Source organism: Trachypithecus francoisi, unplaced genomic scaffold (genome assembly GCF_009764315.1).
Source record: "Trachypithecus francoisi isolate TF-2019V2 unplaced genomic scaffold, Tfra_2.0 Lachesis_group17, whole genome shotgun sequence".
Lineage (NCBI taxonomy): Eukaryota > Metazoa > Chordata > Mammalia > Primates > Cercopithecidae > Trachypithecus > Trachypithecus francoisi.
This window is the reverse complement of record NW_022681462.1, coordinates 79106015-79134010: the sequence shown is the minus strand read 5'-3', so window position 1 is coordinate 79134010 and position 27996 is coordinate 79106015. Positions and strand designations below refer to the sequence as shown.

The 27996-nt window shown below is 38.2% G+C and overlaps 1 protein-coding gene across 6 annotated transcripts in view; it reads left to right on the top strand.

Moving 5' to 3' along the window:
* The window catches only part of CLIP4 (CAP-Gly domain containing linker protein family member 4), a 105672-nt gene that overhangs the window by 53890 nt on the left and 23786 nt on the right, over positions 1-27996 (top strand). For all 6 annotated transcript variants that reach the window (XM_033176155.1, XM_033176156.1, XM_033176154.1 and 3 more), the window contains 5 exons: positions 5422-5658; positions 6918-7053; positions 20558-20701; positions 24262-24351; positions 25312-25455. In XM_033176155.1, coding sequence (XP_033032046.1) covers positions 5422-5658; positions 6918-7053; positions 20558-20701; positions 24262-24351; positions 25312-25455 — 751 coding nt within the window. The remainder of the gene's footprint in view (positions 1-5421; positions 5659-6917; positions 7054-20557; positions 20702-24261; positions 24352-25311; positions 25456-27996) is intronic.

Sequence of the window (27996 nt, the reverse complement as noted above, 5' to 3'; positions counted from 1 at the left end):
GCTTTCTATTTATGGCTAGCCAATTTTCCCAGCACCATTTATTAAATAGGGAATCCTTTCCCCATTTCTTGTTTCTCTCAGGTTTGTCAAAGATCAGATGGCTGTAGATGTGTGGTATTATTTCTGAGGACTCTGTTCTGTTCCATTGGTCTATATCTCTGTTGTGGTACCAGTACCATGCTGTTTTGGTTACTGTAGCCTTGTAGTATAGTTTGAAGTCAGGTAGCGTGACGCCTCCAGCTTTGTCCTTTTGACTTAGGATTGTCTTGGCAATGAGGGCTCTTTTTTGGTTCCATATGAACTTTAAAGCCATTTTTTCCAATTCTGTGAAGAAAGTCATTGGTAGCTTGATGGGGATGGCATTGAATCTATAAATCACCTTGGGCAGTATGGCCATTTTCATGATATTGATTCTTCCTATGCATGAGCATGGTATGTTCTTCCATTTGTTTGTGTCCTCTTTGATTTCACTGAGCAGTGGTTTGTAGTTCTCCTTGAAGAGGTCCTTTACATCCCTTGTAGGTTGGATTCCTAGGTATTTGATTCTCTTTGAAGCAATTGTGAATGGAAGTTCATTCCTGATTTGGCTCTCTGCTTGTCTGTTACTGGTGTATAAGAATGCCTGTGATTTTTGCACATTAATTGTGTATCCTGAGACTTTGCTGAAGTTGCTTATCAGCTTAAGGAGATTTTGGGCTGAGACAATGGGGTTTTCTAAATATACAATCATGTCATCTGCAAACAGGGACAATTTGACTTCTTCTTTTCCTAACTGGATACCCTTGATTTCTTTCTCTTGCCTGATTGCCCTAGCCAGGACTTCCAACACTATGTTGAATAGGAATGGTGAGAGAGGGCATCCCTGTCTTGTGCCAGTTTTCAAAGGGAATTTTTCCAGTTTTTGTTGGGCTCCTTTTTTGGCTCCGTATGAATTTTAGAACAGTTTTTTCTAATCCTGTGAAAAACAGTGTTGGAAATTTGATAGGAAGAGTGTTGAATCTGTCAGTTGCTCTGGGCAATGTGGACGTTTTAGTGATACTGATTCTTCCAGTCCGTGAGCATGTAGTGTTTTTCCATTTGTTTGTGTTGTCTGTGATTTCTCTCAGCAACGTTTTATAGTTATTGTAGAGATCTTCCATCCCCTTGGTTAGATGTATTCCTTGGTATTTTTATTATTATTTTGTGGCTATTGTAAATGGAATTGTGTTCTTGATTTTGTTCTCAGCCTGAGTGTTATTGGTGTATAGAAATGCTACTGATTTTCATATATTGATTTTGTGTCCTGACACTTGACTGAAGTTGTTTATCAGGTCTAGTTGTTTATCTAGTTTTTTTGGCAGAACCTTTAGGATTTTCTACATATAGAACCATATTGTTGGTGAAGTGAGATAATTTGACTTCCTCTTTTCCTATTTGAATCCCTTTTATTTCTTTCTCTTGCCTGACTATTCTGGTTAGGACTTCCAGTACTGTGTTGAATAGGCATAGTGAGAGTGGACATTCTTGTCTTGTTCTCAGAAGGAATGTTTCCAACTTGCCCATTCAGTATGATGTTGGCTGTGGGTTTGTCATAGATGGCTCTTATTATTTCGAGGTATGTTCCTTCGATGCCTAATTTGTTGAAGGTTTTTTGTCATGAAGTGGTGTTGGAATTTATCGATTGCTTTTTCTGTGTCCGTTGAGATGATCATACAGTGTTTAATTTTGTTATGTGGTGAATCACATTTATTGACTTGCATATGTTGAACCTCCTTGCATGAATTGATCATGGTGAATTCTCTTTTTGGTATGCTGCTGAATTTGGTTTTGCTAGTAACTTGAGGATTTCTGTGTCTGTGTTTACCAGGGATGTTGGTGTGTAGTTTTCTTTTTTGTTGTGGCTTTGCCAGATTTTGGTATCAAGATGTTACTGCTTTCATAGAATGAATTAGGGAGAAATCCCTCCTCCTTGGTTTTTCATATTGTTTTGGTAGGATTGTTACCAGCTCCTCCTCATATGTTTGATAGAATTTGACTGTGAATCCATTTGGGCTTTTTCTGGATGGTAGGTTTTTTATTACTGATTCAATTTTGTAACTCATTATTGGTATGTTCAGGGTTTCACTTTCTTCCTGGTTCTTGGAAGGTTGTGTGTTTCTAGGAATTTAGATTCCTAGATTTTCTAGATTTCCTTTAGATTTTCTAGTTTGTATGAATAGAGGTATGCACAGTAGTTGCTGAGGATCTTTTGCATTTCTGTGGGATTGTTGTAATGTCATATTTATAATTGCCAGTTGTGCTTATTTGGATCTTCTCTTTCTTTTTCTTTGTTAACCTAGCTAGCAGTCTATCAATCTTATTGTTTCAAAGAACCGCCTTTTCATTTTGCTGATCCTTTGAATGCCTTTTTTGGTTTCAGTTTCATTTAATTGTACTCCAATTTTAGTTATTTCTTTGACTAGCTTTGGGTTTAGTTTGTTCTTATTTTTCTAGTTCCCTTAGGTGCAATGTTAGGTTGTTAATTTGAGATCACCCTGTCTTCTTGATTCAGGCATTTTGTACTTTCCTCTTAACACTGGTTTTGCTATATCCCAGAGGTTTTGGTATATTGTGTCTCTGTTTTCATTTGTTTCAAAGAATTTTTTGAATTCTGCCTTAATTTCATTGTTTTTATTATTTATTATTTAATAATATAATTTTAATATTAATATAACAATATTAAATAATTCAGATTTTAATATATAATTTATTATATTATTTATTATTCATTGTTAATATTCATATTATTATTCATTCCAAAAGTCATTCTGGAGCAAGTTTTCTAGTTTGCATGTATTTTCGTGGTTTTGAGAGCTCTTCTTGGTATTGATTTCTGTTTTTATTCCACTGTGGTCCAAGAGATTCTTGGTGTGATTTTGATTTTTTGAATTTGTTGAGACTTGCTTTATGACCGTGGTCAATCTTAGAGTATGTTCCATGTGCCAATGAGAATAACATTTATATTCTGTGATTGTTGGATGGAGTATTCTTTAGATGCCCATTAAGTCTAATTAGTCAAGTGCTGTATTTAAGTCCAAAATTTCTGCCTTGATGATCTGTCTAATGCCTTCAGTGAAGTGTTGAAGTCACCCACTGTTATTGTGTGACTATGTTCATCTTTGTAAGTATAGTCATAATTGTTTTATAAATTTGGGTGCTCCAATGTTGGGTGTATGTGTATTTAGGATAGTTAAGTCTTGTTGAATTGCACCCTTTATCATTATGTAATGCCCTACTTTGTCCCTCTTGACTGTTGTTGGCTTAAAGTATGTTTAACTGATGTAAGAATAGTGATCCTCTCCTCCTTTTTGTTTTCCATTCGCATGGTAGATCTTTCTCCAGCCTTTTCCTTTGAGCCTATGGGTGTCATTACATGTGCAATAGGTATCTCGAAGACAGCAGAAGGACGGGTCTTTTTTTTTTTTTTTATACCCAATTTGCCACTGTATGTCTTTTGAGTGCTGTGTTTAGGCTGTTTATGTTCAGGGTTAATATTGATATGTGAAGTTGGGCTCCTGTTGTTGTGTTGTTAGCTAGTGGCTTTGTAGTCTTGATTGTGTAGTTGCTTTTATGGAGTCTATAGACTATGTGCTTATGTATGCTTTTGTGACAGCAAGTATTATTTTTTTGTTTCCATGTTTAGAACTCTATTAGTCATCTTTTATTAACCTTCCTCAGGGTTAATATTGATTTGTGAAGTTTTGTTCCTGTTGTCGTGATGTTAGCTAGTTGCTTCCTAGTCTCAACTGTATAGTTGCTTTATGGAGAACATAGTCTATGTGTTTATGTATGCTTTTGTGGTAGCAAGTTTTGTTCTTTTGTTTCCATGTGTAGAACTCCCTTAATCATCTTTTATAGGGCCAGTCTGGTGGTATGCCACCACTTTAGAAGAAAGTAGAATTCCACAATTGATCATGAATAAGCCTTCTTGTGTTAGGAAGATATCATCATTGTTACTGTATTATTCTTACTATTATTTAGGTTTTTTTTTTTACAGGAGTTTTGATTGTTGAATTGTATGGTAATTGACAACAGAAGTGTGTGACAGGCTCCAAAAAGTGGGGATATAACAAAAGTCCGAAGTAAAATATTCACTGTAAGCATAGCTTACAACTTATCAGCCTGGCTGTATTTTTAAAATTTTTATGTTTCCCTATTTTTCTCTCTCTGTGTTTCAGAGAGTATACGTTAGTGTAACACATATCTTTATTGCATTTTGTATGTTTTCTTGAAATCTGGGATTGAAAGAGTCCATTACCATCCCAGAAATCTAATAACATACCTTCTTGCCATGTTTTTACTAAGGACCAACCTGACTTGAATTTTACAACAAAAAAATGTGAAGCAATTGCAAACTAAGTGTGTTCTAAAAGCCTCATTCATTTTTCCACATGGTTCTTTTGAAGAAGATTATCATTAGTGAAGAAAGGAAAAAAAGTTTCTCAGTTAACAAAAGTATCTTTATTCTTTATATTAAGAGAAAATTACAATCTAGATTATTTCTCATGAGTCTAAGGTTTTTGGTTAGGGAATGTAAGATGACAGATAATTCATATGATAGGGCTTTGATGATACATATACCATGCAAATGACTGTGGGGTTGTCTCTGGCCATTTTATCTGGTCACAGGATAAATCCCAGGATACCAGTCTTTCTGTTGTAGTGAAAACAGAGCTTTTTTCTTGATTATAGCCCAGGTTTTAGAAGTATCAAAACCATAGTGTCAAGCTTTGAGATCTGAGTTACCCCATGAATGGGCAGGGGGCTGAGGTCACAGAGCCAAGAGGGCAGCTCTGGAATGGTGGATTTGGGTCCGGGAAGCCAGTCAGTCTTGTGACTTTTGTCTCCAAGCTTGCTTTCTCAAATGCCTGTGAGGGCAGGATGCTCTCCACTTAGGACCTGAGCACTGCTCCCCACCATAGATGCAGTGCTTTTCCCTGCCAGAGAACCTGCACAGCTCCTCCCTGGTCTGCTTTGGATCTCTGTGGAGATGCATCTCATCAGTGAGGTCTCCCTGACTACTTAATCTAAAGAGTTTCCCCTACAACCATCTCTGTCTCCACATTTCCTATTTCCCTTACCTGCCTTTTTTTTTTTTTTTTCCCCCTCCAGGCCACTTATTACTGTTTATTATGCCACATATAATTTACTTGTTTAATGTTGTGTGGTCTGTCTCTCCCACCAGAATGTAATGTTCCTTGAGGGCAGGGCTTGTGTTTTTTTCACTGTAGGATCTTTACCACCTAGAATGGTGCCTGCATATTGTAGGTGTTCAGGAAATGTTTTTGAATAAACAAATGACGAATGAATTTAACATGAAATTCCTCCAACAGAAATTTTATATGACTTTCTAGTGCTCTAAGTAAATAAGAGTTAACATTTTTCTCTTATCTTTATTTGTAGAATGACAAAGGACAGATCCCTGCTGATGTTGTTCCAGACCCAGTAGATATGCCGTTAGAGATGGCTGATGCTGCAGCCACTGCTAAGGAAATCAAGCAGATGCTCCTAGATGCGGTGCCTCTGTCATGTAACATCTCAAAGGCCATGCTGCCAAATTATGATCATGTCACTGGCAAGGCAATGCTTACGTCACTTGGCCTGAAGTTGGGGGATCGTGTCGTTATTGCAGGACAGAAGGTACAGTAAGTAGCTACAATCTCTGAAGCCAAGGTTGTTATGTCCATGACCTATGTTTAGGGGCACAGAGAGTAAGGTCAGAGTTTTGAGTTTTTTAAAAAAGGTTCAACATGTAGGTAGAAAGATGCTTAATGGAAAATGTAAAACTTGGATATGAATTTACTGTTAAGTTATGCTTTAAGAATATGAACTACTTGAACTTAATAATGAAGACATCTTTATTTGAATAAAGAGTGGAGTGGAGTAGAACTTCTTGAGTGAATTTAGAGGCATGAGCTGAGGGATGATCTAGGGTGGAGGATTTTCTTTGCAGTCCCCTCTTCCCCCAGTGGTGCTTCTCTGACTGCTGCTACTCCATAGAAACAGAGCACAGGAGACCCTTGCTGTTATGGGTGTTTGTCTTTGGGTTCCCACAAATAGGGCAGTCTGAGATACTGTGTAGCCTGGTGATAAGGATTTATGTGGAAAAATAAATCCTACTCCCATCATCCAGACACTTTTTTTCCTCCCAAGCTTTTGTTTCCATGTTGCATTCATTTATTACCAGTTGCTTTTAAAAAATATCTCATATGGGAGGTTTTCTTGTTTTTTCTTTTTTTAATTAATTATTTTATTATACTTTAAGTTCTGGAATACATGTGCGGAACATGCAGGTTTGTTACGTAGGCATACATGTGCCATGGTGGTTTGCTGCACCCATCAGCTTGTCATCTGTATTAGGTATTTCTCCTAATGCCATCCCTCCCCAGCCCCCCACCCTCAGTTTTTTCTTAATATTGAGGTTAATAGGGAGCTTGGTATGGAGAATGGAATAGGGAATTCCTGCTTGGATATTGAATTTCCCAACATAGTTGCATCCCAATTTTTTTTTTTTTTTGAGAAGTGTCTTACTTTGCTGCCCAGGCTAGAGTGCAGTGGCACAGTCATAGGTCACTGTAGCCATGAACTCCTGGGCTCAAGCGACCCTCCTGCTTCAGCCCCTGGAGTAGCTGGAACTACAGGCATGTGTTACTATCCAGCTAATTAGGATTCTTATGTCTTCTTGGAAATTGACTCCCTTATTATTATTTAATGTTCCTTTTTATCCTTGGTAATGTTCCTTGCTCTGAAGTGAGAGCAAGGAACATTACCAAGGATAAAAAGGTAATGTTGAGAGAGTGAATTTTTAAACACTTCCATGGTGAAGTAAAGTTGCAAGAGTAGGACCGTTGGAATTACTAATAATTCCCAAAAGTTATTCTGATTTATATTTTCTTTAGGTTGGTACATTAAGATTTTGTGGAACAACTGAATTTGCAAGTGGGCAGTGGGCCGGCATTGAACTGGATGAGCCAGAAGGAAAAAATAATGGAAGTGTTGGCAAAGTCCAGTACTTTAAATGCGCCCCCAAGTGTGGTAAGGTTGATATTATTTAACTCAGTAAGAATTAATTAAGAATAATTGAGTTTTACTCTTTTATAGTTGTTAAATAAAACTTTTCTCCTTATTACTTATGTGATAAATGAGGGGCATGTGGATGTAGGGAGGACTTTTTAAAGGTAGGAGATAGTTATATTTATTTACACTGATGGGAGGTGACGTGAGAGTGAGAAATGGTAGTTGCAGGAGAGAAAGGGGACACTTATAGGAGGAAAGGCCTGAAAAACTTGAAAGGGAAATGGAATTCAGTATAAGAGTTAGTCTTGCTTTAGATCAGGTGCAGCTTTCCACTATTTTATTTTATTTTATTTTATTTATTTATTTTTTGAGACAGAGTCTCACTCTGTCGCCCAGGCTGGAGTACAGTGGCACAATCTCGGCTCACTGCAGCCTCTGCCTCCCAGGTTCAAGCGATTCTCCTGCCTCAGCCTCCTGAGTAGCTGGGATTACAGGCACTTGCCACCACGCCTGGATAATTGTTGTATTTTCAGTGGACACAGGGTTTCACCACGTTGGCCAGGCTGGTCTCGACCTCCTGACCTCAAGTGATCTGCCCACCTTGGCCTACCAAAGTGCTGGGATTACAGGCATGAGCCACCATGCGTGGCCAACCATGAGTTTCAGAGGCCATGATGGAAAGGTTTAGGAGGGTGTCTGGTAGTGACTGGTGAAGAGCACGTCTGATGGGATTGCCTCAATGATGTTTTTGGGAAAGTGTCTTTCTTGGGACTGGTCTCTTGGGTGGCTTTTAGTGGAGAGACAGTGATGAGAGGGGTGTTTTCATTAGTAGGCTGTGAGCTGTTGGACTGCCCTTGATTCTTGCTGCCAGCAGTACAGTGATTGGGAGAAGGCCTCTGACCAGGGGCACGCCCAGCTCTGCAGACCTCCCTTAAATCCTGCTCCTGGTGGTGGTGTGGCCAAGGGAGGGACTTGGTTATCAAGGAAGTACAGAGCTCTGGAGGTCATGAAGAACCTGGAAAACTGGAAAAATCACGCAAGGCCAACTTTACGACCACACTCCTGAGGTTTCTTTGAAACTCTGCAAGGTTTCTTTATCTTTCTGACAAATGTTTCAGTAAATTCTGACAAATGTTTAAGTAAATTCTTTCTGACATATTTAGGTAAATTTATTCTTCCTCTCTCACACACACACCTATCCTGCCTATTGATTTCAGTTTGATTTTGTAGTTACTTACTATGTTGTGAATATTTTTCCTTGAAATGAAATACTCTTCTAGAACATTATTTCCACGATTGTGTAGTATTCATCTTGTGGCCTGATGGTGAGGTGGTGGGTATGATGATGATGAAGGGTATGGACTTTGGAGTCTGACTGCTTGTGTGTGAATCGATTTCTTTACTTACCAGCTATGTGACTCTCTTTCTCTTCTTGTGCCTCAGTTTGTCTTCTATGAAATAGGGATGACACTATCATAAGGACTAGTGCAAGAATTAAATGTGTTGGTAAAAGTATAAAGCACCTAGAACACTGCTTGATTCCCTGTAAGCACTCAGCAGATGAGAGCTGCTGGCTATCACGCATTTATCAAAATTACTAGTTTCCTTTCATCACACACTTAGGATGGAATCTCATTTTTTTGGTCTATTAAAACTTTTTCGTTTGTTTATAAAAATGCTTATTGTATAAGATTTGAAAATGAGGAAAAAAAAATTCTGCATTTTTATTTGATATCCTAATATAATTTCCCCAAATCTTTACATATTTTTTGAAAATGTGATTTTGAATAGCTCCATTTCCTTTAATTTTTCCAGTTTGATGCATGAAAATTTCTATATTTTAATTTGTATTTATCTTAATGTGGTGAAATAGAGCACTTATTAAAATGTTTTGTTGTAGTATAGGTATTTTTTATGTTCCTTGGCAATTGCCTGTTCATATTACTTTCCCAGTAAAAATTGGGATATTAGTGTGTCTTTTTAAAAAAGGGATGAGTTTTAAAATACATACTTACGATATTAAGCTTTATTTATTAAGGATATTTTGTCCAGCTTGTCATTTGCCTTTGACCCTCATTTGCAATGCTTTTTGGACATGTAGTTTCATGGCTTAAATACTTTTCTTTTATAAATTCTTATATTGCTTTTATGCTTTGATAATTCTTCCTAATCTAAGGATTAGTTATACATTTTATATTTCTTTGAATGTTTATATTTTTCCTTTTATTTTTAGTTGACACATCATAATTGTACCTATTTATGGGGTACAGAGTGATATTTCTGTGTAATGTAAGGTGTAATGATTAAATCAGGGTAATTAGGATATCCATCACCCCAAACATTTATCATTTGTGTTGAGAACATTCAAAATCCTCTCTTTTAGGTTTTCGAACATATACAATAAATTGTTGTTAACCATCTTCACCCTGCAGTGCTGTAGAACACTAGAACTTATTCCTCCTGTTTAGCTGTAATGTAAATGTTTTAATTTTTATACTTAATTATGTAATCTATTTGGAATTTATTTGGTTAGTAGTCTGAGGTTAAGAATTTAATTTTAATTTTCCTCCAGTAGATTACTTTGCCACCTGTCAAGCAGACTAAGGGCAGGATCAAAAGCCTTTAGCAACACATAGGGCAGAGGTCAATCAGAATTATGGGAATAATTTAGATTGCCAGCAGAACACGTTGGGACTCCCAAACTCTCATTGTCCCGAGGGGAGGTGTGCTTGATTAGCACAAAGCTGGATACTCCCAGGACCTGCCTCCATCCTCTTATATGTACTTAAAGGCAAGTTGTGGGGCAGGGGTCATGTATTAGATTGTGTGAAAATGGGTGTAACCCTTGACAGTCCCGGGAGCCCCAGATCATGGCTAAGCTACTTAGGTGGAGGTGAGGGGAGTTGGGGAATCCCCTGGCTAATCAGAAGCCAAGGAATTTCTCAACAATGGTTTTCTCTCTTTCTAAATCTATCATCTTTTCCCTTTGGCTTGTTGTGCTGCTTTTATTATAGATTAAGTTCTTATCAACGCTATGGTATATTTCAGGATTGTTTTGTTCTGTTGATCTGTTAATTCTCATACATATTAGATTTTTTAACTGTAGAAAATGATAAGTTTTAATACTTGGGTGGTATTATTGTTTTTATGTCTTTTAATAATTACCAGAGTGAATACATATACTTGGTTTACTAAAGTCAGATTGTTTGGCAAGGCTTATTACAAAACTCTCTCTTAGCTTGTTTTTCTGTGCCCTCGAATCCTGCTCCTTAGAAGCAAGAACTTTTTCAGCTCTTAGCTGTATCATCTGATATTAATATCTGTATTTGTAAATCATATATTTACATGAATCTTTCTTGATTTTTTTTTGTTATAATTTTTTATTTTTTTTTCTAAGGCAATGGAAATACTTTATTTTTTATTTTTATTTATTTTTTCATGTCTTGATAATTTATTTTTATTTTATTTTTAATTTTCTTTTTTTTTTATTATACTTTAAGTTCTAGGGTACATGTGCATAACGTGCAGGTTTGTTACATATGTATACTTGTGCCATGTTGGTGTGCTGCACCCATCAACTCGTCAGCACCCATCAATTCATCATTTATATCAGGTATAACTCCCAATGCAATCCCTCCTCCCTCCCCCCTTCCCATGATAGGCCCCGATGAGTGATGTTCCCCTTCCCGAGTCCAAGTGATCTCATTGTTCAGTTCCCACCTATGAGTGAGAACATGTGGTGTTTGGTTTTCTGTTCTTGTGATAGTTTGCTAAGAAGGATGGTTTCCAGCTGCATCCATATCCCTACAAAGGACGCAAACTCATCCTTTTTTATGGCTGCATAGTATTCCATGGTGTATATGTGCCACATTTTCTTAATCCAGTCTGTCACAGATGGACATTTGGGTTGATTCCAAGTCTTTGCTATTGTGAATAGTGACGCAATAAACATACGTGTGCATGTGTCTTTATAGCAGCATGATTTATAAACCTTTGGGTATATACCCAGTAGTGGGATGGCTGGGTCATATGGTACATCTAGTTCTAGATCCTTGAGGAATCGCCATACTGTTTTCCATAATGGTTGAACTAGTTTACAATCCCACCAACAGTAAAAAAGTGTCCTATTTCTCCACATCCTCTCCAACACCTGTTGTTTCCTGGCTTTTTAGTGATTGCCATTCTAACTGGTGTGAGATGGTATCTCATTGTGGTTTTGATTTGCATTTCTCTGATGGCCAGTGATGATGAGCCTTTTTTCATGTGTCTGTTGGCTGTATGAATGTCTTCTTTTGAGAAATGTCTGTTCATATCCTTTGCCCACTTTTGATGGGTTGTTTGTTTTTTTCTTGTAAATTTGTTTGAGTTCTTTGTAGATTCTGGATATTAGCCCTTTGTCAGATGAATAGATTGCAAAAATTTTCTCCCATTCTGTAGGTTGCCTGTTCACTCTGATGGTAGTTTCTTTTGCTGTGCAGAAGCTCTTTAGTCTAATTAGATCCCATTTGTCAATTTTTGCTTTTGCTGCCATTGCTTTTGGTGTTTTAGACATGAAGTCCTTGCCCATGCCTATGTCCTGAATGATACTACCTAGGTTTTCTTCTAGGGTTTTTATGGTATTAGGTCTAACATTTAAGTCTCTGATCCATCTTGAATTAATCTTCGTATAAGGAGTAAGGAAAGGATCCAGTTTCAGCTTTCTACTTATGGCTAGCCAATTTTCCCAGCACCATTTATTAAATAGGGAATCCTTTCCCCATTTCTTGTTTCTCTCAGGTTTGTCAAAGATCAGATGGCTGTAGATGTGTGGTATTATTTCTGAGGACTCTGTTCTGTTCCATTGGTGTATATCTCTGTTTTGGTACCAGTACCATGCTGTTTTGGTTACTGTAGCCTTGTAGTATAGTTTGAAGTCAGGTAGCGTGACACCTCCAGCTTTGTCCTTTTGACTTAGGATTGTCTTGGCAATGTGGGCTCTTTTTGGTTCCATATGAACTTTAAAGCAGTTTTTTCCAATTCTGTGAAGAAACTCATGGTAGCTTGATGGGGATGGCATTGAATCTATAAAAACCTTGGGCAGTATGGCCATTTTAATGATATTGATTCTTCCTATCCATGAGCATGGTATGTTCTTCCATTTGTTTGTGTCCTCTTTGATTTCACTGAGCAGTGGTTTGTAGTTCTCCTTGAAGAGGTCCTTTACATCCCTTGTAAGTTGGATTCCTAGGTATTTGATTCTCTTTAAAGCAATTGTGAATGGAAGTTCATTCCTGATTTGGCTCTCTGCTTGTCTGTTACTGGTGTATAAGAATGCTTGTGATTTTTGCACATTAATTGTGTATCCTGAGACTTTGCTGAAGTTGCTTATCAGCTTAAGGAGATTTTGGGCTGAGACAATGGGGTTTTCTAAATATACAATCATGTCATCTGCAAACAGGGACAATTTGACTTCTTCTTTTCCTAACTGGATACCCTTGATTTCTTTCTCTTGCCTGATTGCCCTAGCTGGAACTTCCAACACTATGTTGAATAGGAGTGGTGAGAGAGGGCATCCCTGTCTTGTGCCAGTTTTCAAAGGGAATTTTTCCAGTTTTTGCCCATTCAGTATGATATTAGCTGTGGGTTTGTCATAAATAGCTCTTATTATTTTGAGGTACGTTCCATCAATGCCGAATTTCTTGAGCGTTTTTAGCATGAAGGGCTGTTGAATTTTTTCAAAAGCCTTTTCTGCATCTATTGAGATAATCATGTGGTTCTTGTCTTTGGTTCTGTTTATATGCTGGATTACGTTTATTGATTTGCGAATGTTGAACCAGCCTTGCATCCCAGGGATGAAGCCCACTTGATCATGGTGGATAAGCTTTTTGATGTGCTGCTGAATCCGGTTTGCCAGTATTTTATTGAGGATTTTTGCATCGATGTTCATCAGGGATATTGGTCTACAATTCTCTTTTTTTGTTGTGTCTCTGCCAGGCTTTGGTATCAGGATGATGTTGGCCTCATAAAATGAGTTAGGGAGGATTCCCTCTTTTTCTATTGATTGGAATAGTTTCAGAAGGAATGGTACCAGCTCCTCCTTGTACCTCTGGTAGAATTCAGCTGTGAATCCATCTGGTCCTGACTTTTTTTGGTGGGTAGGCTATTAATTATTGCCTCAATTTCAGAGCCTGCTATGGTCTATTCAGGGATTCAACTTCTTCCTGGTTTAGTCTTGGAAGAGTGTAAGTGTCCAGGAAATTATCCATTTCTTCCAGATTTTCTAGTTGATTTGTGTGAGGTGTTTTAGTATTCTCTGATGGTAGTTTGTATTTCTGTGGGGTCGGTGGTGATATCCTTTTATCATTTTTTTTGCGTCTATTTGATTCCTCTCTCTTTTCTTCTTTATTAGTCTTGCTAGCGGTCTATCAATTCTGTTGATCTTTTCAAAAAAGCAACTCCTGGATTCATTGATTTTTTGGAGGGTTTTTTGTGTCTCTATCTCCTTCAGTTCTGCTCTGATCTTAGTTATTTCTTGCCTTCTGCTAGCTTTTGAATGTGTTTGCTCTTGCCTCTCTAGTTCTTTTAATTGTGATGTTAGAGTGTCAATTTTAGATCTTTCCTGCTTTCTCTTGTGGGCATTTAGTGCTATAAATTTCCCTCTACACACTGCTTTAAATGTGTCCCAGAGATTCTGGTATGTTGTATCTTTGTTCTCATTGGTTTCAAAGAACATCTTTATTTCTGCCTTCATTTCGTTATGTACCCAGTAGTCATTCAGGAGCAGGTTGTTCAGTTTCCATGTAGTTGAGCGGTTTTGATTGAGTTTCTTAGTCCTGAGTTCTAGTTTGATTGCACTGTGGTCTGAGAGACAGTTTGTTATAATTTCTGTTCTTTTACATTTGTTGAGGAGTCCTTTACTTCCAATTATGTGGTCAATTTTGGAATAAGTGCGATGTGGTGCTGAGAAGAATGTATATTCTGTTGATTTGGGGTGGAGAGTTCTATAGATGTCTATTAGGTCCGCTTGGTGCAGAGCTGAGTTCAATTCCTGGATATCCTTGTTAACTTTCTGTCTCGTTGATCTGTCTAATGTTGACAGTGGAGTGTTGAAGTCTCCCATTATTATTGTATGTGAGTCTAAGTCTCTTTGTAAGTCTCAAAGGACTTGCTTTATTAATCTGGGTGCTCCTGTATTGGGTGCATAGATATTTAGGATAGTTAGCTCTTCCTGTTGAATTGATCCCTTTACCATTATGTAATGGCCTTCTTTGTCTCTTTTAATCTTTGATGGTTTAAAGTCTGTTTTATCAGAGACTAGTATTGCAACCCCTGCTTTTTTTTTGTTCTCCATTTGCTTGGTAGATCTTCCTCCATCCCTTTATTTTGAGCCTGTGTATGTCTCTGCATGTGAGATGGGTCTCCTGAATACAGCAGACTGATGGGTCTTGACTCTTTATCCAGTTTGCCAGTCTGTGTCTTTTCATTGGAGCATTTTCCATTAACGTTTAAGGTTAATATTGTTATGTGTGAACTTGATCCTGCCATTATGATATTAACTGGTTATTTTGCTCGTTAGTTGATGCAGTTTCTTCCTAGCCTCGATGGTCTTTACATTTTGGCATGTTTTTGCAATGGCTGGTACCGGTTGTTCCTTTCCATGTTTAGGGCTTCCTTCAGGGTCTCTTGTAAGGCAGGCCTGGTGGTGACAAAATCTCTAAGCATTTGCTTATCTGTAAAGGATTTTATTTCTCCTTCACTGATGAAACTTAGTTTGGCTGGATATGAAATTCTGGGTTTAAAATTCTTTTCTTTAAGAACGTTGAATATTGGCCCCTACTCTCTTCTGGCTTGGAGAGTTTCTGCCGAGAGATCTGCTGTTAGTCTGATGGGCTTCCCTTTGTGAGTAACCCGGCCTTTCTCTCTGGCTGCCCTTAAGATTCTTTCCTTCATTACAACTTTGGTGAATCTGGCAATTATGTGTCTTGGAGTTGCTCTTCTTGAGGAGTATCTTTGTGGCGTTCTCTGTATTTCCTGAATTTGAATGTTGGCCTGCCCTACTAGGTTGGGGGAGTTCTCCTGGATGATATCCTGAAGAGTGTTTTCCAACTTGGTTCCATTTTCCCCCTCACTTTCAGGCACCCCAATCAGATGTAGATTTGGTCTTTTTACATAATCCCATACTTCTTGCAGGCTTTGTTCATTTCTTTTTCTTTTGGTTTCTCTTCTCACTTCATTTCATTCCTTTGATCCTCAATCGCTGATACTCTTTCTTCCAGTTGATCAAGTCGGTTACTGAAGCTTGTGCATTTGTCACGTATTTCTTGTGCCATGGTTTTCATCTCTGTCACTTCGTTTATGACCTTCTCTGCATTAATTATTCTAGCTATCAATTCTTCCACTCTTTTTTCAAGATTTTTAGTTTCTTTGCGCTGGGTACGTAATTCCTCCTTTAGCTCTGAGAAGTTTGATGGACTGAAGCCTTCTTCTCTCATCTTGTCAAAGTCATTCTCTGACCAGCTTTGATCTGTTGCTGGCGATGGGCTGCGCTCCTTTGCAGGGGGAGATGCGCTCTTATTTTTTGAATTTCCAGCTTTTCTGCCCTGCTTCTTCCCCATCTTTGTGGTTTTATCTGTCTCTGGTCTTTGATGATGGTGACGTACTGATGGGGTTTTGGTATAGGTGTTCTTCCTGTTTGAAAGTTTTCCTTCTAATATTCAGGACCCTCAGCTGTAGGTCTGTTGGAGATTGCTTGAGGTCCACTCCAGACCCTGTTTGCCTGGGTATCAGCAGCAGAGGTTGCAGAAGATAGAATATTGCTGAACAGCAAGTGTACCTGTCTGATTCTTACTTTGGAAGCTTCCTCTTAGGGGTGTACTCCACCCTGTGAGGTGTGGGATGTCAGACTGCCCCTAGTGGGGGATGTCTCCCAGTTAGGCTACTCAGGGGTCAGGGACCCACTTGAGCAGGCAGTCTGTCCCTTCTCAGATCTCAACCTCCTTGTTGGGAGATCCACTGCTCTCTTCAAAGCTGTCAGACAGAGTCGTTTGCATCTGCAGAGGTTCCTGCTGCTTTTGTTGTTGTTGTTTAGCTGTGCCCTGTCCCCAGAGGTGGAGTCTACAGAGACAGGCAGATTTCCTTGAGCTGCTGTGAGCTCCATCCAGTTCGAGCTTCCCAGCGGCTTTGTTTACCTACTTAAGCCCCAGCAATGGCGGGCGCCCCTACCCCAGCCTCGCTGCTGCCTTGCGGTTAGATTGCAGACTGCTGTATTAGCAATGAGGGAGGCTTCATGGGCGTGGGACCCTCCCGGCCAGGTGTGGGATGTATTCTCCTGGTTTGCCCGTTTGCTTAAAGCACAGTATTTAAAATCGGGGTAGGAGTCACCCGATTTTCCAGGTGTTGTGTGTCTCAGTTCCCCTGGCTAGGAAAAGGGATTCCTTTCCCCCTTGCGCTTCCCAGGTGAGGCGATGCCTCGCCCTGCTTCAGCTCTCGCTGGTCGGGCTGCAGCAGCTGACCAGCACTGATTGTCCGGCACTCCCTAGTGAGATGACCCCAGTACCTCAGTTGAAAATGCAGAAATCACCGGTCTTCTGTGTCGCTCGCGCTGGGAGTTGGAGACTGGAGCTGTTCCTATTCGGCCATCTTGCTCCGCCCCCCGTCTTTCTTGATTTTTCCGGTTCGAGACATCTAGTGAGTTCGTACTATGACGAGAAAGATTTAGTGCTCTACATGAGACAATAGAGTATTACCTTAAATATCCGGAGAGAATGTGAAACCCATTGTAACAGTTTCTTGGTTGACTTGTTTTTGGTATAGGATGTCCTTCAGTAGCTTTCTGACAAAGGACTCATGAGAAGTAAATGTGTTGAGTCCTTCTGTTCTAAACACACATTGATTTCTCCCCTCATACTTCATGCGATAATTTGGGATAAGGAATGTGAGGTTGGATTTCATATTCTCTGAGTATATTTAAGGAGATACTCTAGTGTATCAGGTAGAGTTTGACAGACTTTTTCTATAAGGGGCCACATAGTAAATGTTTTAGGCCTTGTGGGCTCTGCACTTTCTGGTGCACCTGCTACTCAGCTCTGCTGTCGTAGTAAACAGGCAGCCATAGGCAGTGTATAAGCAAATGGATGTGGCTACATTTCAATAAAACTTGACCAATAAACAGGCAGTAGCCAGGATATGGCTGTTGGGCCATAGTTACTATCCTGAGCTTCCAATATTGCTGTTCAGAAGTTTTGAAGTATTGTTGTACAGATTATTTAGTATAAAATGAAAAAGAAAAAACAAAAAGTAGGTACAGGTTTTTCCATCTTCTATTTTTGACCCTTTCTTCCTTCTAGGAAGCTTTTGGTATTTTTTCTCCTTTTCTTTTTTTTTCCTTCAGAGTTCATACCATTTTTATTCCTTACCGATATTTTAGTGGGGGTTGGAGAAGAAGAATTGGAGTTAAAGCTGTGTTCAGTGGGCCATGTTTATCTGGAAATTTGTTATTTTTGTCTTTCCAAATAATTCTTCATCATGTGTTTGTTTTTAGTTAAGCCTTACAGTTACATGTCGAGATTTGAGAAAAATCCTATCAATAATTCAGTTAGCCTGAGTAACTGAGTAATAGAGGCTGCCTGTATACTATGTATCCAGTCATTGCTTTACATTTAGTTTTGGCTCTCTGAAATACTTTGGTTAATAAAAAAAAAAAAAAATAAGAAAAATGCAAACTATATAGATGAGGTTTTATATACTGAGGAAATCTTTCTAAGCCATAGAATTAAATGTTTAATTTAATACACAAATATACTTTAGCTTACAGAAATTTCCTGGTGAGATTTTTTTTTGTTAGAAAATATATTTATTATTTATAGTGAAGTAGAGGTGTCAGTATTCATGATAGAGGTTATATCAGCCAAGGTTGCCTTCATATTGATAAAAATACCTTATTCACTTGTAATCATAAACATTATTCCAGTAAAAGAGGTACATTTTCTCTCCTTTTTTTTTTGCCTGTGTGATCACCATAATAAATTAAAATTAAATAGGTCTTATATAATCAAAGGAGAAAAGAAAAAAAGAGAAAACCAACATACCACAGCCTAGACAATTCCACCCAACACAGCTGCCTCCAGCAGTCTCTCCTCTCCCCACTCCAATTAATTTAGCCCTCTACCCCATCCCACTTTGTTAGCAGGAAGATTCACCAAATGATGGGGCTTGGTCAGAAGAGAAACATTTTATGGTCAGTGGAAGTTGAAGAGAAAGTACAAAAAGATGGAGAGGGCTGCCCTTCTCTTTTAATAATTGTAAGAGGATTTACTAATACTGAAAAGTGTCCTTCAGTGACTGATCCCCGATCTAGACTTTGGCCCTTCAACTTGCTGCTGTCCAAAAAATCACACGTTTTCCCTGAGATGAAGAAAAACATAATTTATGGAACATTGTTATGACATTAATGACACAAATCAAATAAATTAGAAAAATACTCCATAACCTGACTTCTCTTATACATGTTTATTTTAGGTTTCTTCCAATCCTGCCTGCTGTCTGTATTCCCACATACAATTTTTCACAAATGTTACAGTGTAATCGAATATATAACTTAATTTTTTTGATTTTCTTTTTTTTTTTTTTTTTTTTTTGAGACAGTCTCTCTGTCTGTCGCCCAGGCTGGAGTGCAGTGGCCTCCCAGGTTCAAGCGATTCTCCTGCCTCAGCCTCCCGAGTGGGATTACAGGCACGCACCACTGTGCCTGGCTAATTTTTGTGTTTTTAGTAGAGATGGGGTTTTGCCATGCTGGTCAGGCTGATCTTAAACTCCTCGTCTCGGGTGATCCGCCTGCCTTGGCCTCCTAAAGGGCTGGGATTACAGGTGTGAGCCACTGCACCTGGCCTGATTTACTTTTCATATTTTTATATATTTCTACATAATCTTTATTGTCTTATAATGTTATAATGATATAGTGGTTTATGGATATAGTTAATTCATTCATCATATTGGCAGACAAGTATGTTTTCTCCTACTTATGAATAATATTATAGTGATGACATATTGAGATATACAACCTTTTCCTCCTATTTAGAGTATTTTCTCATGATTCATTTCCAGAAGTGTGATTGGGTCATTGTAGTAAACTAGAAATTGTGGCAGCTTTTGAAATGTATTTTTTTCTTTTAGTATACAGATGAAACCTTGTAACCTTTGTCAGTACCGTTAAATATAATTATTTCTTTAAAATTCTATAAAGTGGACTAGGTCAAGATTTTTGTTTTCTAAAAAGATCATACAAATTTACATTTCCAGGGTATAAAATAATTTCTGTCATCAAACCCTCGCCAACACTGGTTGTAATCATCATGATCGTCATCATTATCACCAAGCTTGAGAGAGAAAGAGAGAGAGAGGGTGTGTGTATGTGTGTGTGTGTTAGGGAAGGAAAACAATTTAGAGAAAGAATAGAAAGTCATGGAAAATTGCATAGATAGGAGACAGAAGAGAGAACATTGTGAATAAGTTAAAAAAAAGATAGGAAAATCAGGATAAAGTAGTATGGACTCTGAGGTGGGAGAGAATTTTAAGATTAGCAGAAAAGTAGTGGAATTGGTACTTCTTAGTTATTAACAAAGCACCACTTCTTATAGAGTCTCGAGCATTTCTACCCTGCTTTAAAACAAGTTGTTTTTAATATATTCCATTTTAGTCATAATGTATATTTGCTAGATTGTAAACACTCAGAGAGTGTAATATATATTATGGCTTTATTTTCACTTTTTAAATATCTTAGCCAGATTATCTTGGTATTTATAGTCTATATTCACTATCTTTAATGTCAGTGCATTCTTCTTATACTGGTTATTTTATTGTGTGGATAAACTCCTTTTTGATGGAATTTTGTACTCCCAACTGCTGCAGAAAGGCAACCCCCTGCCCCTGCTGCTGCCCTCCCCAATGCACACTGTATTGTTTCCAGTTGTCAGGACCTGAGAGCCAGGCCTTTTAGGAAGATTATATTTTATAGTCAGAAAGCCTTATTTTATCCCTGCTATGTGTAACACACTGTAATTAGATACAGTGGGGGAATGCAGATTTAAGTAACGTTTAAATTTTGTCTTTAAAAGTGTTAGTCTGGAAGAGAGATTAGACATGGACATAAAAAGCTATAATGTGGGATGAATATAACTTCCAAAGGAGATATAAGTTGGCATGGAAGAATAGGTTTTTATGCTCTATAGCTCACTATTATTTGCCAATTGCTTAGAAATAATAGAAAACTATTAATATTACCTTTACTCATTTCTCTTTCTCCTGAATTTCACTTAACAACTGAAATGTGGTTCTTACATTATTGATGTGTGGTTAGTCTCGAAAACTAGACTGTAAGCTCTTTGAGGGTAAGTACTGTGTCTTACATTTTTTTCCCTCTCATCATAGGACATACGGTGGGCATTAAAGGTTTATATTAAAGATTTATATTACTAATTAGTTGTACTTGTTCCTTTATTTGAAATGTTTTAACTGTTTAACACTAAAATTCTGCATTCTCCCTTAGGTATTTTTGCACCTCTTTCAAAGATAAGTAAAGCAAAAGATCGAAGGAAGAATGTAGCACACACTCCTTCTACAAAAGCTGCTGTCCCTCTCATCAGGTCCCAGAAAATTGACATAGCTCATGTAACGTCCAAAGTAAATACTGGTAAGTCAAACCACAAAGTTATTCGGTATTTTAGTGCTGCTTCAGTATTTTAATTTTATTTGTAGAATTCCTACTATTTAGATTGCTTCGCTTTTTTTTGTTAGCCAACTATGAAACCTGAATTTAATAAAACCTGCATCTTGCGTGTTTTTAAACCTCAATTTTAATGACTTCAGTCCCTGCAAATGTATTTCAGATTTGTTCCTTCCTTTTTTCCCCTTACCGTCTCCATACTTTTATCACACATAATCTATCCTCAAAGCTAGATTTCATACTTTCATTACACTTTTATGGAACAAAACTAGCTTTAGACTCCTCGCCTATTGAAGGATGTTTAGTGACTTCTCTTTTACCAGGAAAAAGTTCTGACTCCTGAAACTAGCAGTTGCGGCTCTCTTTCTTTATTGATAGAGTCTCGCATGGCTTCCATAGGTGAACTACAGTTTATCGTATCTCTTCCCTGTCTTTTACGTACGTTTTCTCACTCCTCCCTTCATACTTTTTCTCATGCTATTTTTCTGGGTGCAGTAATTTGACTTCTGCCTTTTGAGGTCCTCACCATTTTTTTGACTTCTTATTCCTATCCTGTTTCTCCATGAACACTTTCTTGATAACTCCAGTTCACTTTAATCTCCTCATTCCCTAACTTTGTATGTACTTTTTATCCGTACTACCCAATTGTTATTTGTTATCTTGGATTTTGTCCTCTGATTGCTTTATTTGTGCAAGTGTCCTATTCTGTCAGCAAAATTTCAAACTTTAACTGAACCATGAGAGCAAATTGTAGTGTTGTTTTCACTGTAGCAATGCACAAAATAGGTGCTCGATAAATACTTGCTAATTTGTAAATACTTGAGGTGGAAAGCTTTCTACTAGGATGAAAGGAATTTGTCCAAGAATTCGGCTGGCCTTTATATTCTATTCCGCTGGCCTATTTGAATATCCCTGTGTCAATACTGCACTCCATAGTAAGTAGTTTTTAAAAATGAGTCCTGATGTCTAGTAGTGGAGAGCCTCTTATCTCATTCTTGATCATTGTCTTGCCTGTTTTGGGCTTTTGTAAATCACACTTCTATATACAGTTTACAATGAACTGTTAAGTTTCCTTTTAAAAATTCTGTTGAGGTTTTAACTGATATTTTAGTTAAAGCTTAAATCAGTGTGGAAAGAACTGACATCTTTACAATAGTCAGTTTTTAAATTATGAGTTTAGAATATCTTTCTATTTCATTAGGCCCTTTGAAAATATCTCAACAAAATTGTGTAATTTTTTTCTACAGATATTTTGTATCTGCCTTGTTAGGTCTATTGGTATGTACTCCGTACTTTTTGGTGCTATTATAAGTAGCATCCTTTTAACCTGAAGCCCAGAAGTATACAGTAAATATGGACAGAAAGCTCCAAGAGAAGCCCCCTCTATTTCTGGTCTGAGGAGCAAAAAAGGGGCCTCCTGTTAGATAGAATGTGGGTGAAATTGCCTGTTGTTTTCCTCGTTTGCCTTTTCTTTCCCTTGTTTCTCTCCCATCCAGTCCCCAGGCAGTCCTCCATGGTATGGATGGGCAGCTATGGATGGGCAGGCACCTGAAACCTCATGGAAGGGAAATCCGTGTCTCTGACCAGAGAAACTTTGGTCCAAGGACATAGGTGGAATCCCTACTGGTTTTTCTTCTGTTTTCTCACTGCTTGGCCCCAGAGGCACAATCAATCTCAAGATCATATGACAGAGCAAGGAAACTAAAGCTTAGACATTCTACTCAGAATACCAACAAGGGATGCCCAGGAGCAGGAAGTATCAGGGAAATCATGGAGAAGAGGGAGCTCAAGAAAGAGGCCTCACAATTTTGGCTGTGAACGCCTAGGTCTTCCTGCAAGTGGTGTATGCATGGATCTGACCAAAGCCTTTGGTCTCCTTGGTAGACCACTGCTTGGGTCCCAGCCTGACTACTGGGCTGCACAGCACATTAGACAAATTCAAATAGCACCGTAGAGGCTGCAGAAACGGAACCCACATCGGAACCACAGTGTGCAGAGGGTGGTCAGGAGCTTCCGCCTGGAGCCTACATGGGTGGACTGCCTGCTGAAACGAAACAGTCAACATCCTCCATAGGATTTAAACACGACCTATTCCAGTGTCCATACATAATATTCAAAAGACACAAGATACAATTTTAAATTACCCAAAATATGAAAAACCAGGAAAGTCAACACCTCTTACAAGGAAAAAGACAGTTCAAGCATAGCAGCTTTGAGACTACATGGCCAGTGCAATGAACACATAAAGATTTTTAGTAATATAACCACACTCTAAGAATTAAGGGTGTAGCTGGGCATTGTGGTGCACACCTGTAGTCCCAGCTACTCCAGAGACTGAGGCAGGAGGATCGCTTGAGTCCAGGAGTTTAGGCTGCAATGGGCTATGATTGTGCCATTGCACTACAGCCTGGCTAACGGAACAAGACACTGTTTCTTTAAAAAAAAAAAAAAACAAACATGAACACTATTGAAACAAATGAAAAGAAAGTTTCAGCCAAGAAATAGAAGATGTGAAAAAGAACCAAAGAGGTGTGTATATATACACACACACACACACACACACACACACACAAACACACAAATAAGTACAAGCAGAATTGTAGAAATCTAAGACTGGTGAATTGTATCACTGCCAGTATCCTGGTTGACATACTTATTATGCCATAATTTTGCAAAATATTACCTTTGGAGGAAACCCAAAGTGTACAAGGAATCTCCTTGTATTATTTGTATAAAAACTTTAAAGAAAATATTTTATAACTGAAAAATATAATGAAAAATAAAAATGTCCTCTTCAGGTTGCCTTCATAAAATGTCTCCTCTCCACCCTCTTCATTCAGTTTCTGCTGTTGGAGTTCAGGCTCTAATGCTTGGACTATGCTAATAACGTCTGACTGGTCCCTGCTTCCAGCCTCTCCTGCTGTGGTTTCATTGCAGCCCTGCTGTCAGGAGAGTGTTATTTAACTAGACTGTTCATGCCAGTGTTCCTTTTCAAAGCCCAGCAGAGGCTCCTTCTTTGCAGAAGAGTTCTCAGTCCTTAGCTGGGCACTGTCACCCCCTCTGAGGTGTTACTGTGACCTGTCTGTCTAGTCTGGCTTTTCCTACATTCCAGAAGTACTCTAGTCTAGCCAAGCTACTCACCATTTTCTGTGTCTTAAGATTTTCTTTTTGTCCATCCAGAATGCCTGCCCTCAGCTCTTCCTGACCTCAGCTCTTCCTAACCATACGGCCAGTATTCTCAGGAAGAAATCTGACCTGTCCCTCAGGACCCATCTCAGAATGTCATCATTTTGATGAGACATGAATTTATCTTTGTAGCCACTGTTATTGTCTCCTTCTCATATGCTAGTACTTATACTAAAACATGTCCTCATATGTCTGTGCAGTTGTTATCCAGTATGTTTTCAGAAGTGAGTAAGACTTAGATAATGAGGGGTCCATGTACTTTAAAAAATACATTTTACGTTTAATGTTAACATTCTTAATGTTAAAATTCTTGCTGAAAGTGTTTCATTTTTGCGTCCAAGGATTAATGACATCAAAAAAAGATAGTGCTTCTGGGTCAACACTTTCATTGCCTCCTGGGGAAGAACTGAAAACTGTGACAGAGAAAGACGGTAATATACCTTGTAACCTCTGTTTCTCAAAATTGAACTTTTGGTGGAACTTTAAATTAATAGTCGGAAAACAGTTTATATGGAGGTTAAGTTTTAAAGTTGGTAAGGGAGAAATTACAGTAAAAACTAAACTTAGAAATCACTGAAGCAGCTCATACCAAACTATGTACATTATATTTTGTGTGTGTAAAACACTGTACTATGATTCTTTTGTCTTACTTGAATTAGATAACTACTAGATTTAAGAAAATAAGGGGCCTATCATGGGGAGGGGGGAGGGATTGCATTGGGGAGTTATACATGATATAAATGATGACTTGATGGGTGCTGACGAGTTGATGGGTGCAGCACACCAAGATGGCACAAGTATACATATGTAACAAACCTGCACGTTATGCACATGTACCCTAGAACTTAAAGTATAATAAAAAAAAGAAAGAAAATAAAAGGAAATTCCATAATATAGATGGCTCTACACAAATGTTTCATTTGCCTTTAGCTATCAAATCATTCGATGAATTGAGCATGAGTATTCCTACTTGCCTCCTGGTTTAACTCAAAACGTCTTAATATTAAGCTTTTGTTGCCTTAAAACATACTAATATCATGTTTAATTTTTGTATAAATAAGATGGGACTCTATGTCATCTAAGGTGAGAGGTGAGTGATGGTCATTAGATTAAGTAGTCAGTTTACATCAATTGATGTGGTGACACCTCCTATATAAGATTGTGATCTTACCGTGGGAATCCTTAAAATATTGCTTGTGTTATAAAATCTTTTATAGATAAACTGTAGTTGCTATTTGGATGAAATCAGGCATTTAATTTGACACTAGGTAATCCATAATTGAGGAAGTTATAAATGAAGAGTTTCAGAAAGATTTGCCTCGACGAGCTGCTTCTTGGTCCACATCTTATTTTCCGCAGTTTGACACGTTCTTTTTCTTTATCTGTTGCAGTTGCCCTGCTTGGATCTGTCAGCAGCTGCTCCTCTACATCTTCTTTGGAACACAGACAGAGCTACCCCAAGAAACAGAATGCAATCAGCAGTAACAAGAAGACAATGAGCAAAAGCCCTTCCCTTTCATCCAGAGCCAGTGCTGGTATCTATGGCTTTTTCAACCAGGCTTTCTTGGTGTTTTTTATCTTGGTTTGTTTGTAAGTAGATTTGCTCTTTTTAAATGTGTAGAAGGAACCCTTTACTTCAATCAGATTGAACTACTTTTACTTTTCCCCCGCCTCCCCCTGAGCCTTAAGCCTTAAGGTCTCTTCGTTTTGCTGTGTCAGATATAAGACTTTGCATTTATTTTCGTGTAATTCATTCTTAGTGGTTTCACCTCATCTGAATTTAGCCTCTTCATAGGTCTTTGTGTCATCTTCATATTTAAAAAGCATGCGTTCTCTGTTTTTATTCAAGTGGTTGTTTTAAAACTATGTTTGCTTAAAACCTAGGAGAAGGTCATAGCGTCCTCTCCCAGGATGGCAATACCAGCCAGTTCTGAGACGGCTTTTTAGCCGTGAACCTGCATAATCTCACTCAGTCCACATTTCTTCAGTTATTTGTAAAGATACGTAAAACGCTTTATCAGACTTCCTTTTGAAATGACATAGATTTTGTCTGTTGAAGTTCACTTGTTTGCTGCCTATACAGTGAACTTGTCCAGAAAGGCAAAAGCCATCTTGGCAAAAATTGTTCTTCGTGAACCTCTTTATTACCAGATTTTTTTTTTTTTTAGTACTTCTTTTAATAGTACTTGTACTGAACCAACATTTTAGTATGGAAAATGTTCATGACAGATTTTTAAAAAAATACTTGATGGGAAAAAATCTCCAAAACTCTCAACAATAACATTGACATAATAAGCCTAAACATTGGGACCCTAAAAGTAGAGAACCTGAAAGTGTTGCCTGAAATTGTTTGCCTAGAGTATTTATTCTCTAAAGGGCTTCCTCTCTCCATACCCCCACCAGTGTGTGTTTATGTTGTGAGGAGCAGAGGTGAGAAGGTACAGTGCTGACACAGCCGTCCTGCTTGTCCGAATTTCATTCACGTTTTAAGGCCCCCTTCATTTGGCCTTTGCGCTTTTGACATTTACTTGATTTTAAAATTTATATGTGGGTATGGAATTAGTTTTTTAACCTTCTAAACAAAGTAGTCTAGCATGCCTATATATTTACCTTTTAAAAAATAAATTTGAGGGTTATGTTGACTTAATAGTGAAGATGAAGAGAGTGATCAGAGGGAGAAAGAGGACCTTTCAAAGAGGGAAATGGGCAGAGAATGGGAGATATGGGAAAGTCTGTGTTGGGAACCCCAGAGACATTTACTTAAAACATGTTTCTCGAGTGGGTAGATATTCCACTTTTTCTATAGATTTGCATTTGAGGGAGATGTAGACTGCAGAGAACGAACAATAATGGAAAGTTAGGTTAAAAAATTAGAGAAAGAAGAGTAGAAATAAAGGATTTGGGGAATGGGAAAGGTAGGGACCTCAGCCTCATCATATCCCATTGTTTTTTACTTTTTTTTTTTTTTTTTATTAAAGACAAGGTCTTGCTCTGTCACCCAGGTGGAGTACAGTGTTGCAGTCATAGCTACTGCAGCCTTCTACTCCTGGACCCATGTGATCCTCCCACCTTGGCCTCCCAAAGTGCTGGGATTTACAGGCGTGAGCCATCATGCTTAGCCTGTGTCCCACTGTTGAACCTGCCATCTTTGGTTCATTGTCTACAGGCAACAAGGGGATGGGCCTGAGGATTTCTGGTCACTGAGTCTTGGTTTTAATCTAGGTGTACCACTTACTGGCTGTTGACAAGTGTGTCTTAGTTAATTCCTGAGTTTGTATCTTATTTTTCAGTATAATTTTTAGGAAAAGCACTTTATAAACTATGAAGTGCTGTAGAATAATAGTTATGGTGAGGGCCTAGGACTTACTGGTATAATCCAGACCTTCTCCATGGGTTTATGTTCCTTGTTTAGTTGCTGTGTTTTTGGTCTCTTCTTTTTTCACAATATGACTTAGCCTTCATCCCATGCCCTCCTCCAGAGTTCTCTACTCCCTCTCAGATGGCAGCTCTTCAAATCTCTGTTTATGTAGTGACGGGACAAGGCTCAAGCGCCCACCTCTTCTCTTTCAGCTGTTATGTTTGAACCGCTTTGTAGATCATATTTCTCTAGGACTTCTGTGTTAATAGTGGGCATCTCAAGGCTTCGTTTTGAATGAATCAAGCTGAGAGGGCAGTGGTTTTGTTCTTAATAACAAAATCAATTTAGGATAATTGGGACCATATAGCAATTTAAACTTCAAATCATGCTACCTTTGGCTGGTCACAGTGGCTCATGCTTGTTATCCTAGAACTTTGGGAAGCTGAGGTGGGAAGATCGCTTGAGCCCAGGAGTTTGAGACCAGCTTGGTCAATACAGCAAGACCCTGTTTCTTAAAAAAAAGAAAAAGTCAAATCACATGACTTTTAATATAATTTACACTGAGTCTAAGTGAACTATGAATAATATAATTCTAGTATTTTAGTAGAATAGAAATTGGCAAACTATGGCCCATGGGCAAAATCTGACCTACCACTTGTTTTTGTAAAGTTGTTTGGAATCCAGCCATGCACATTTAAAAAAATGTATTGTCTGTATT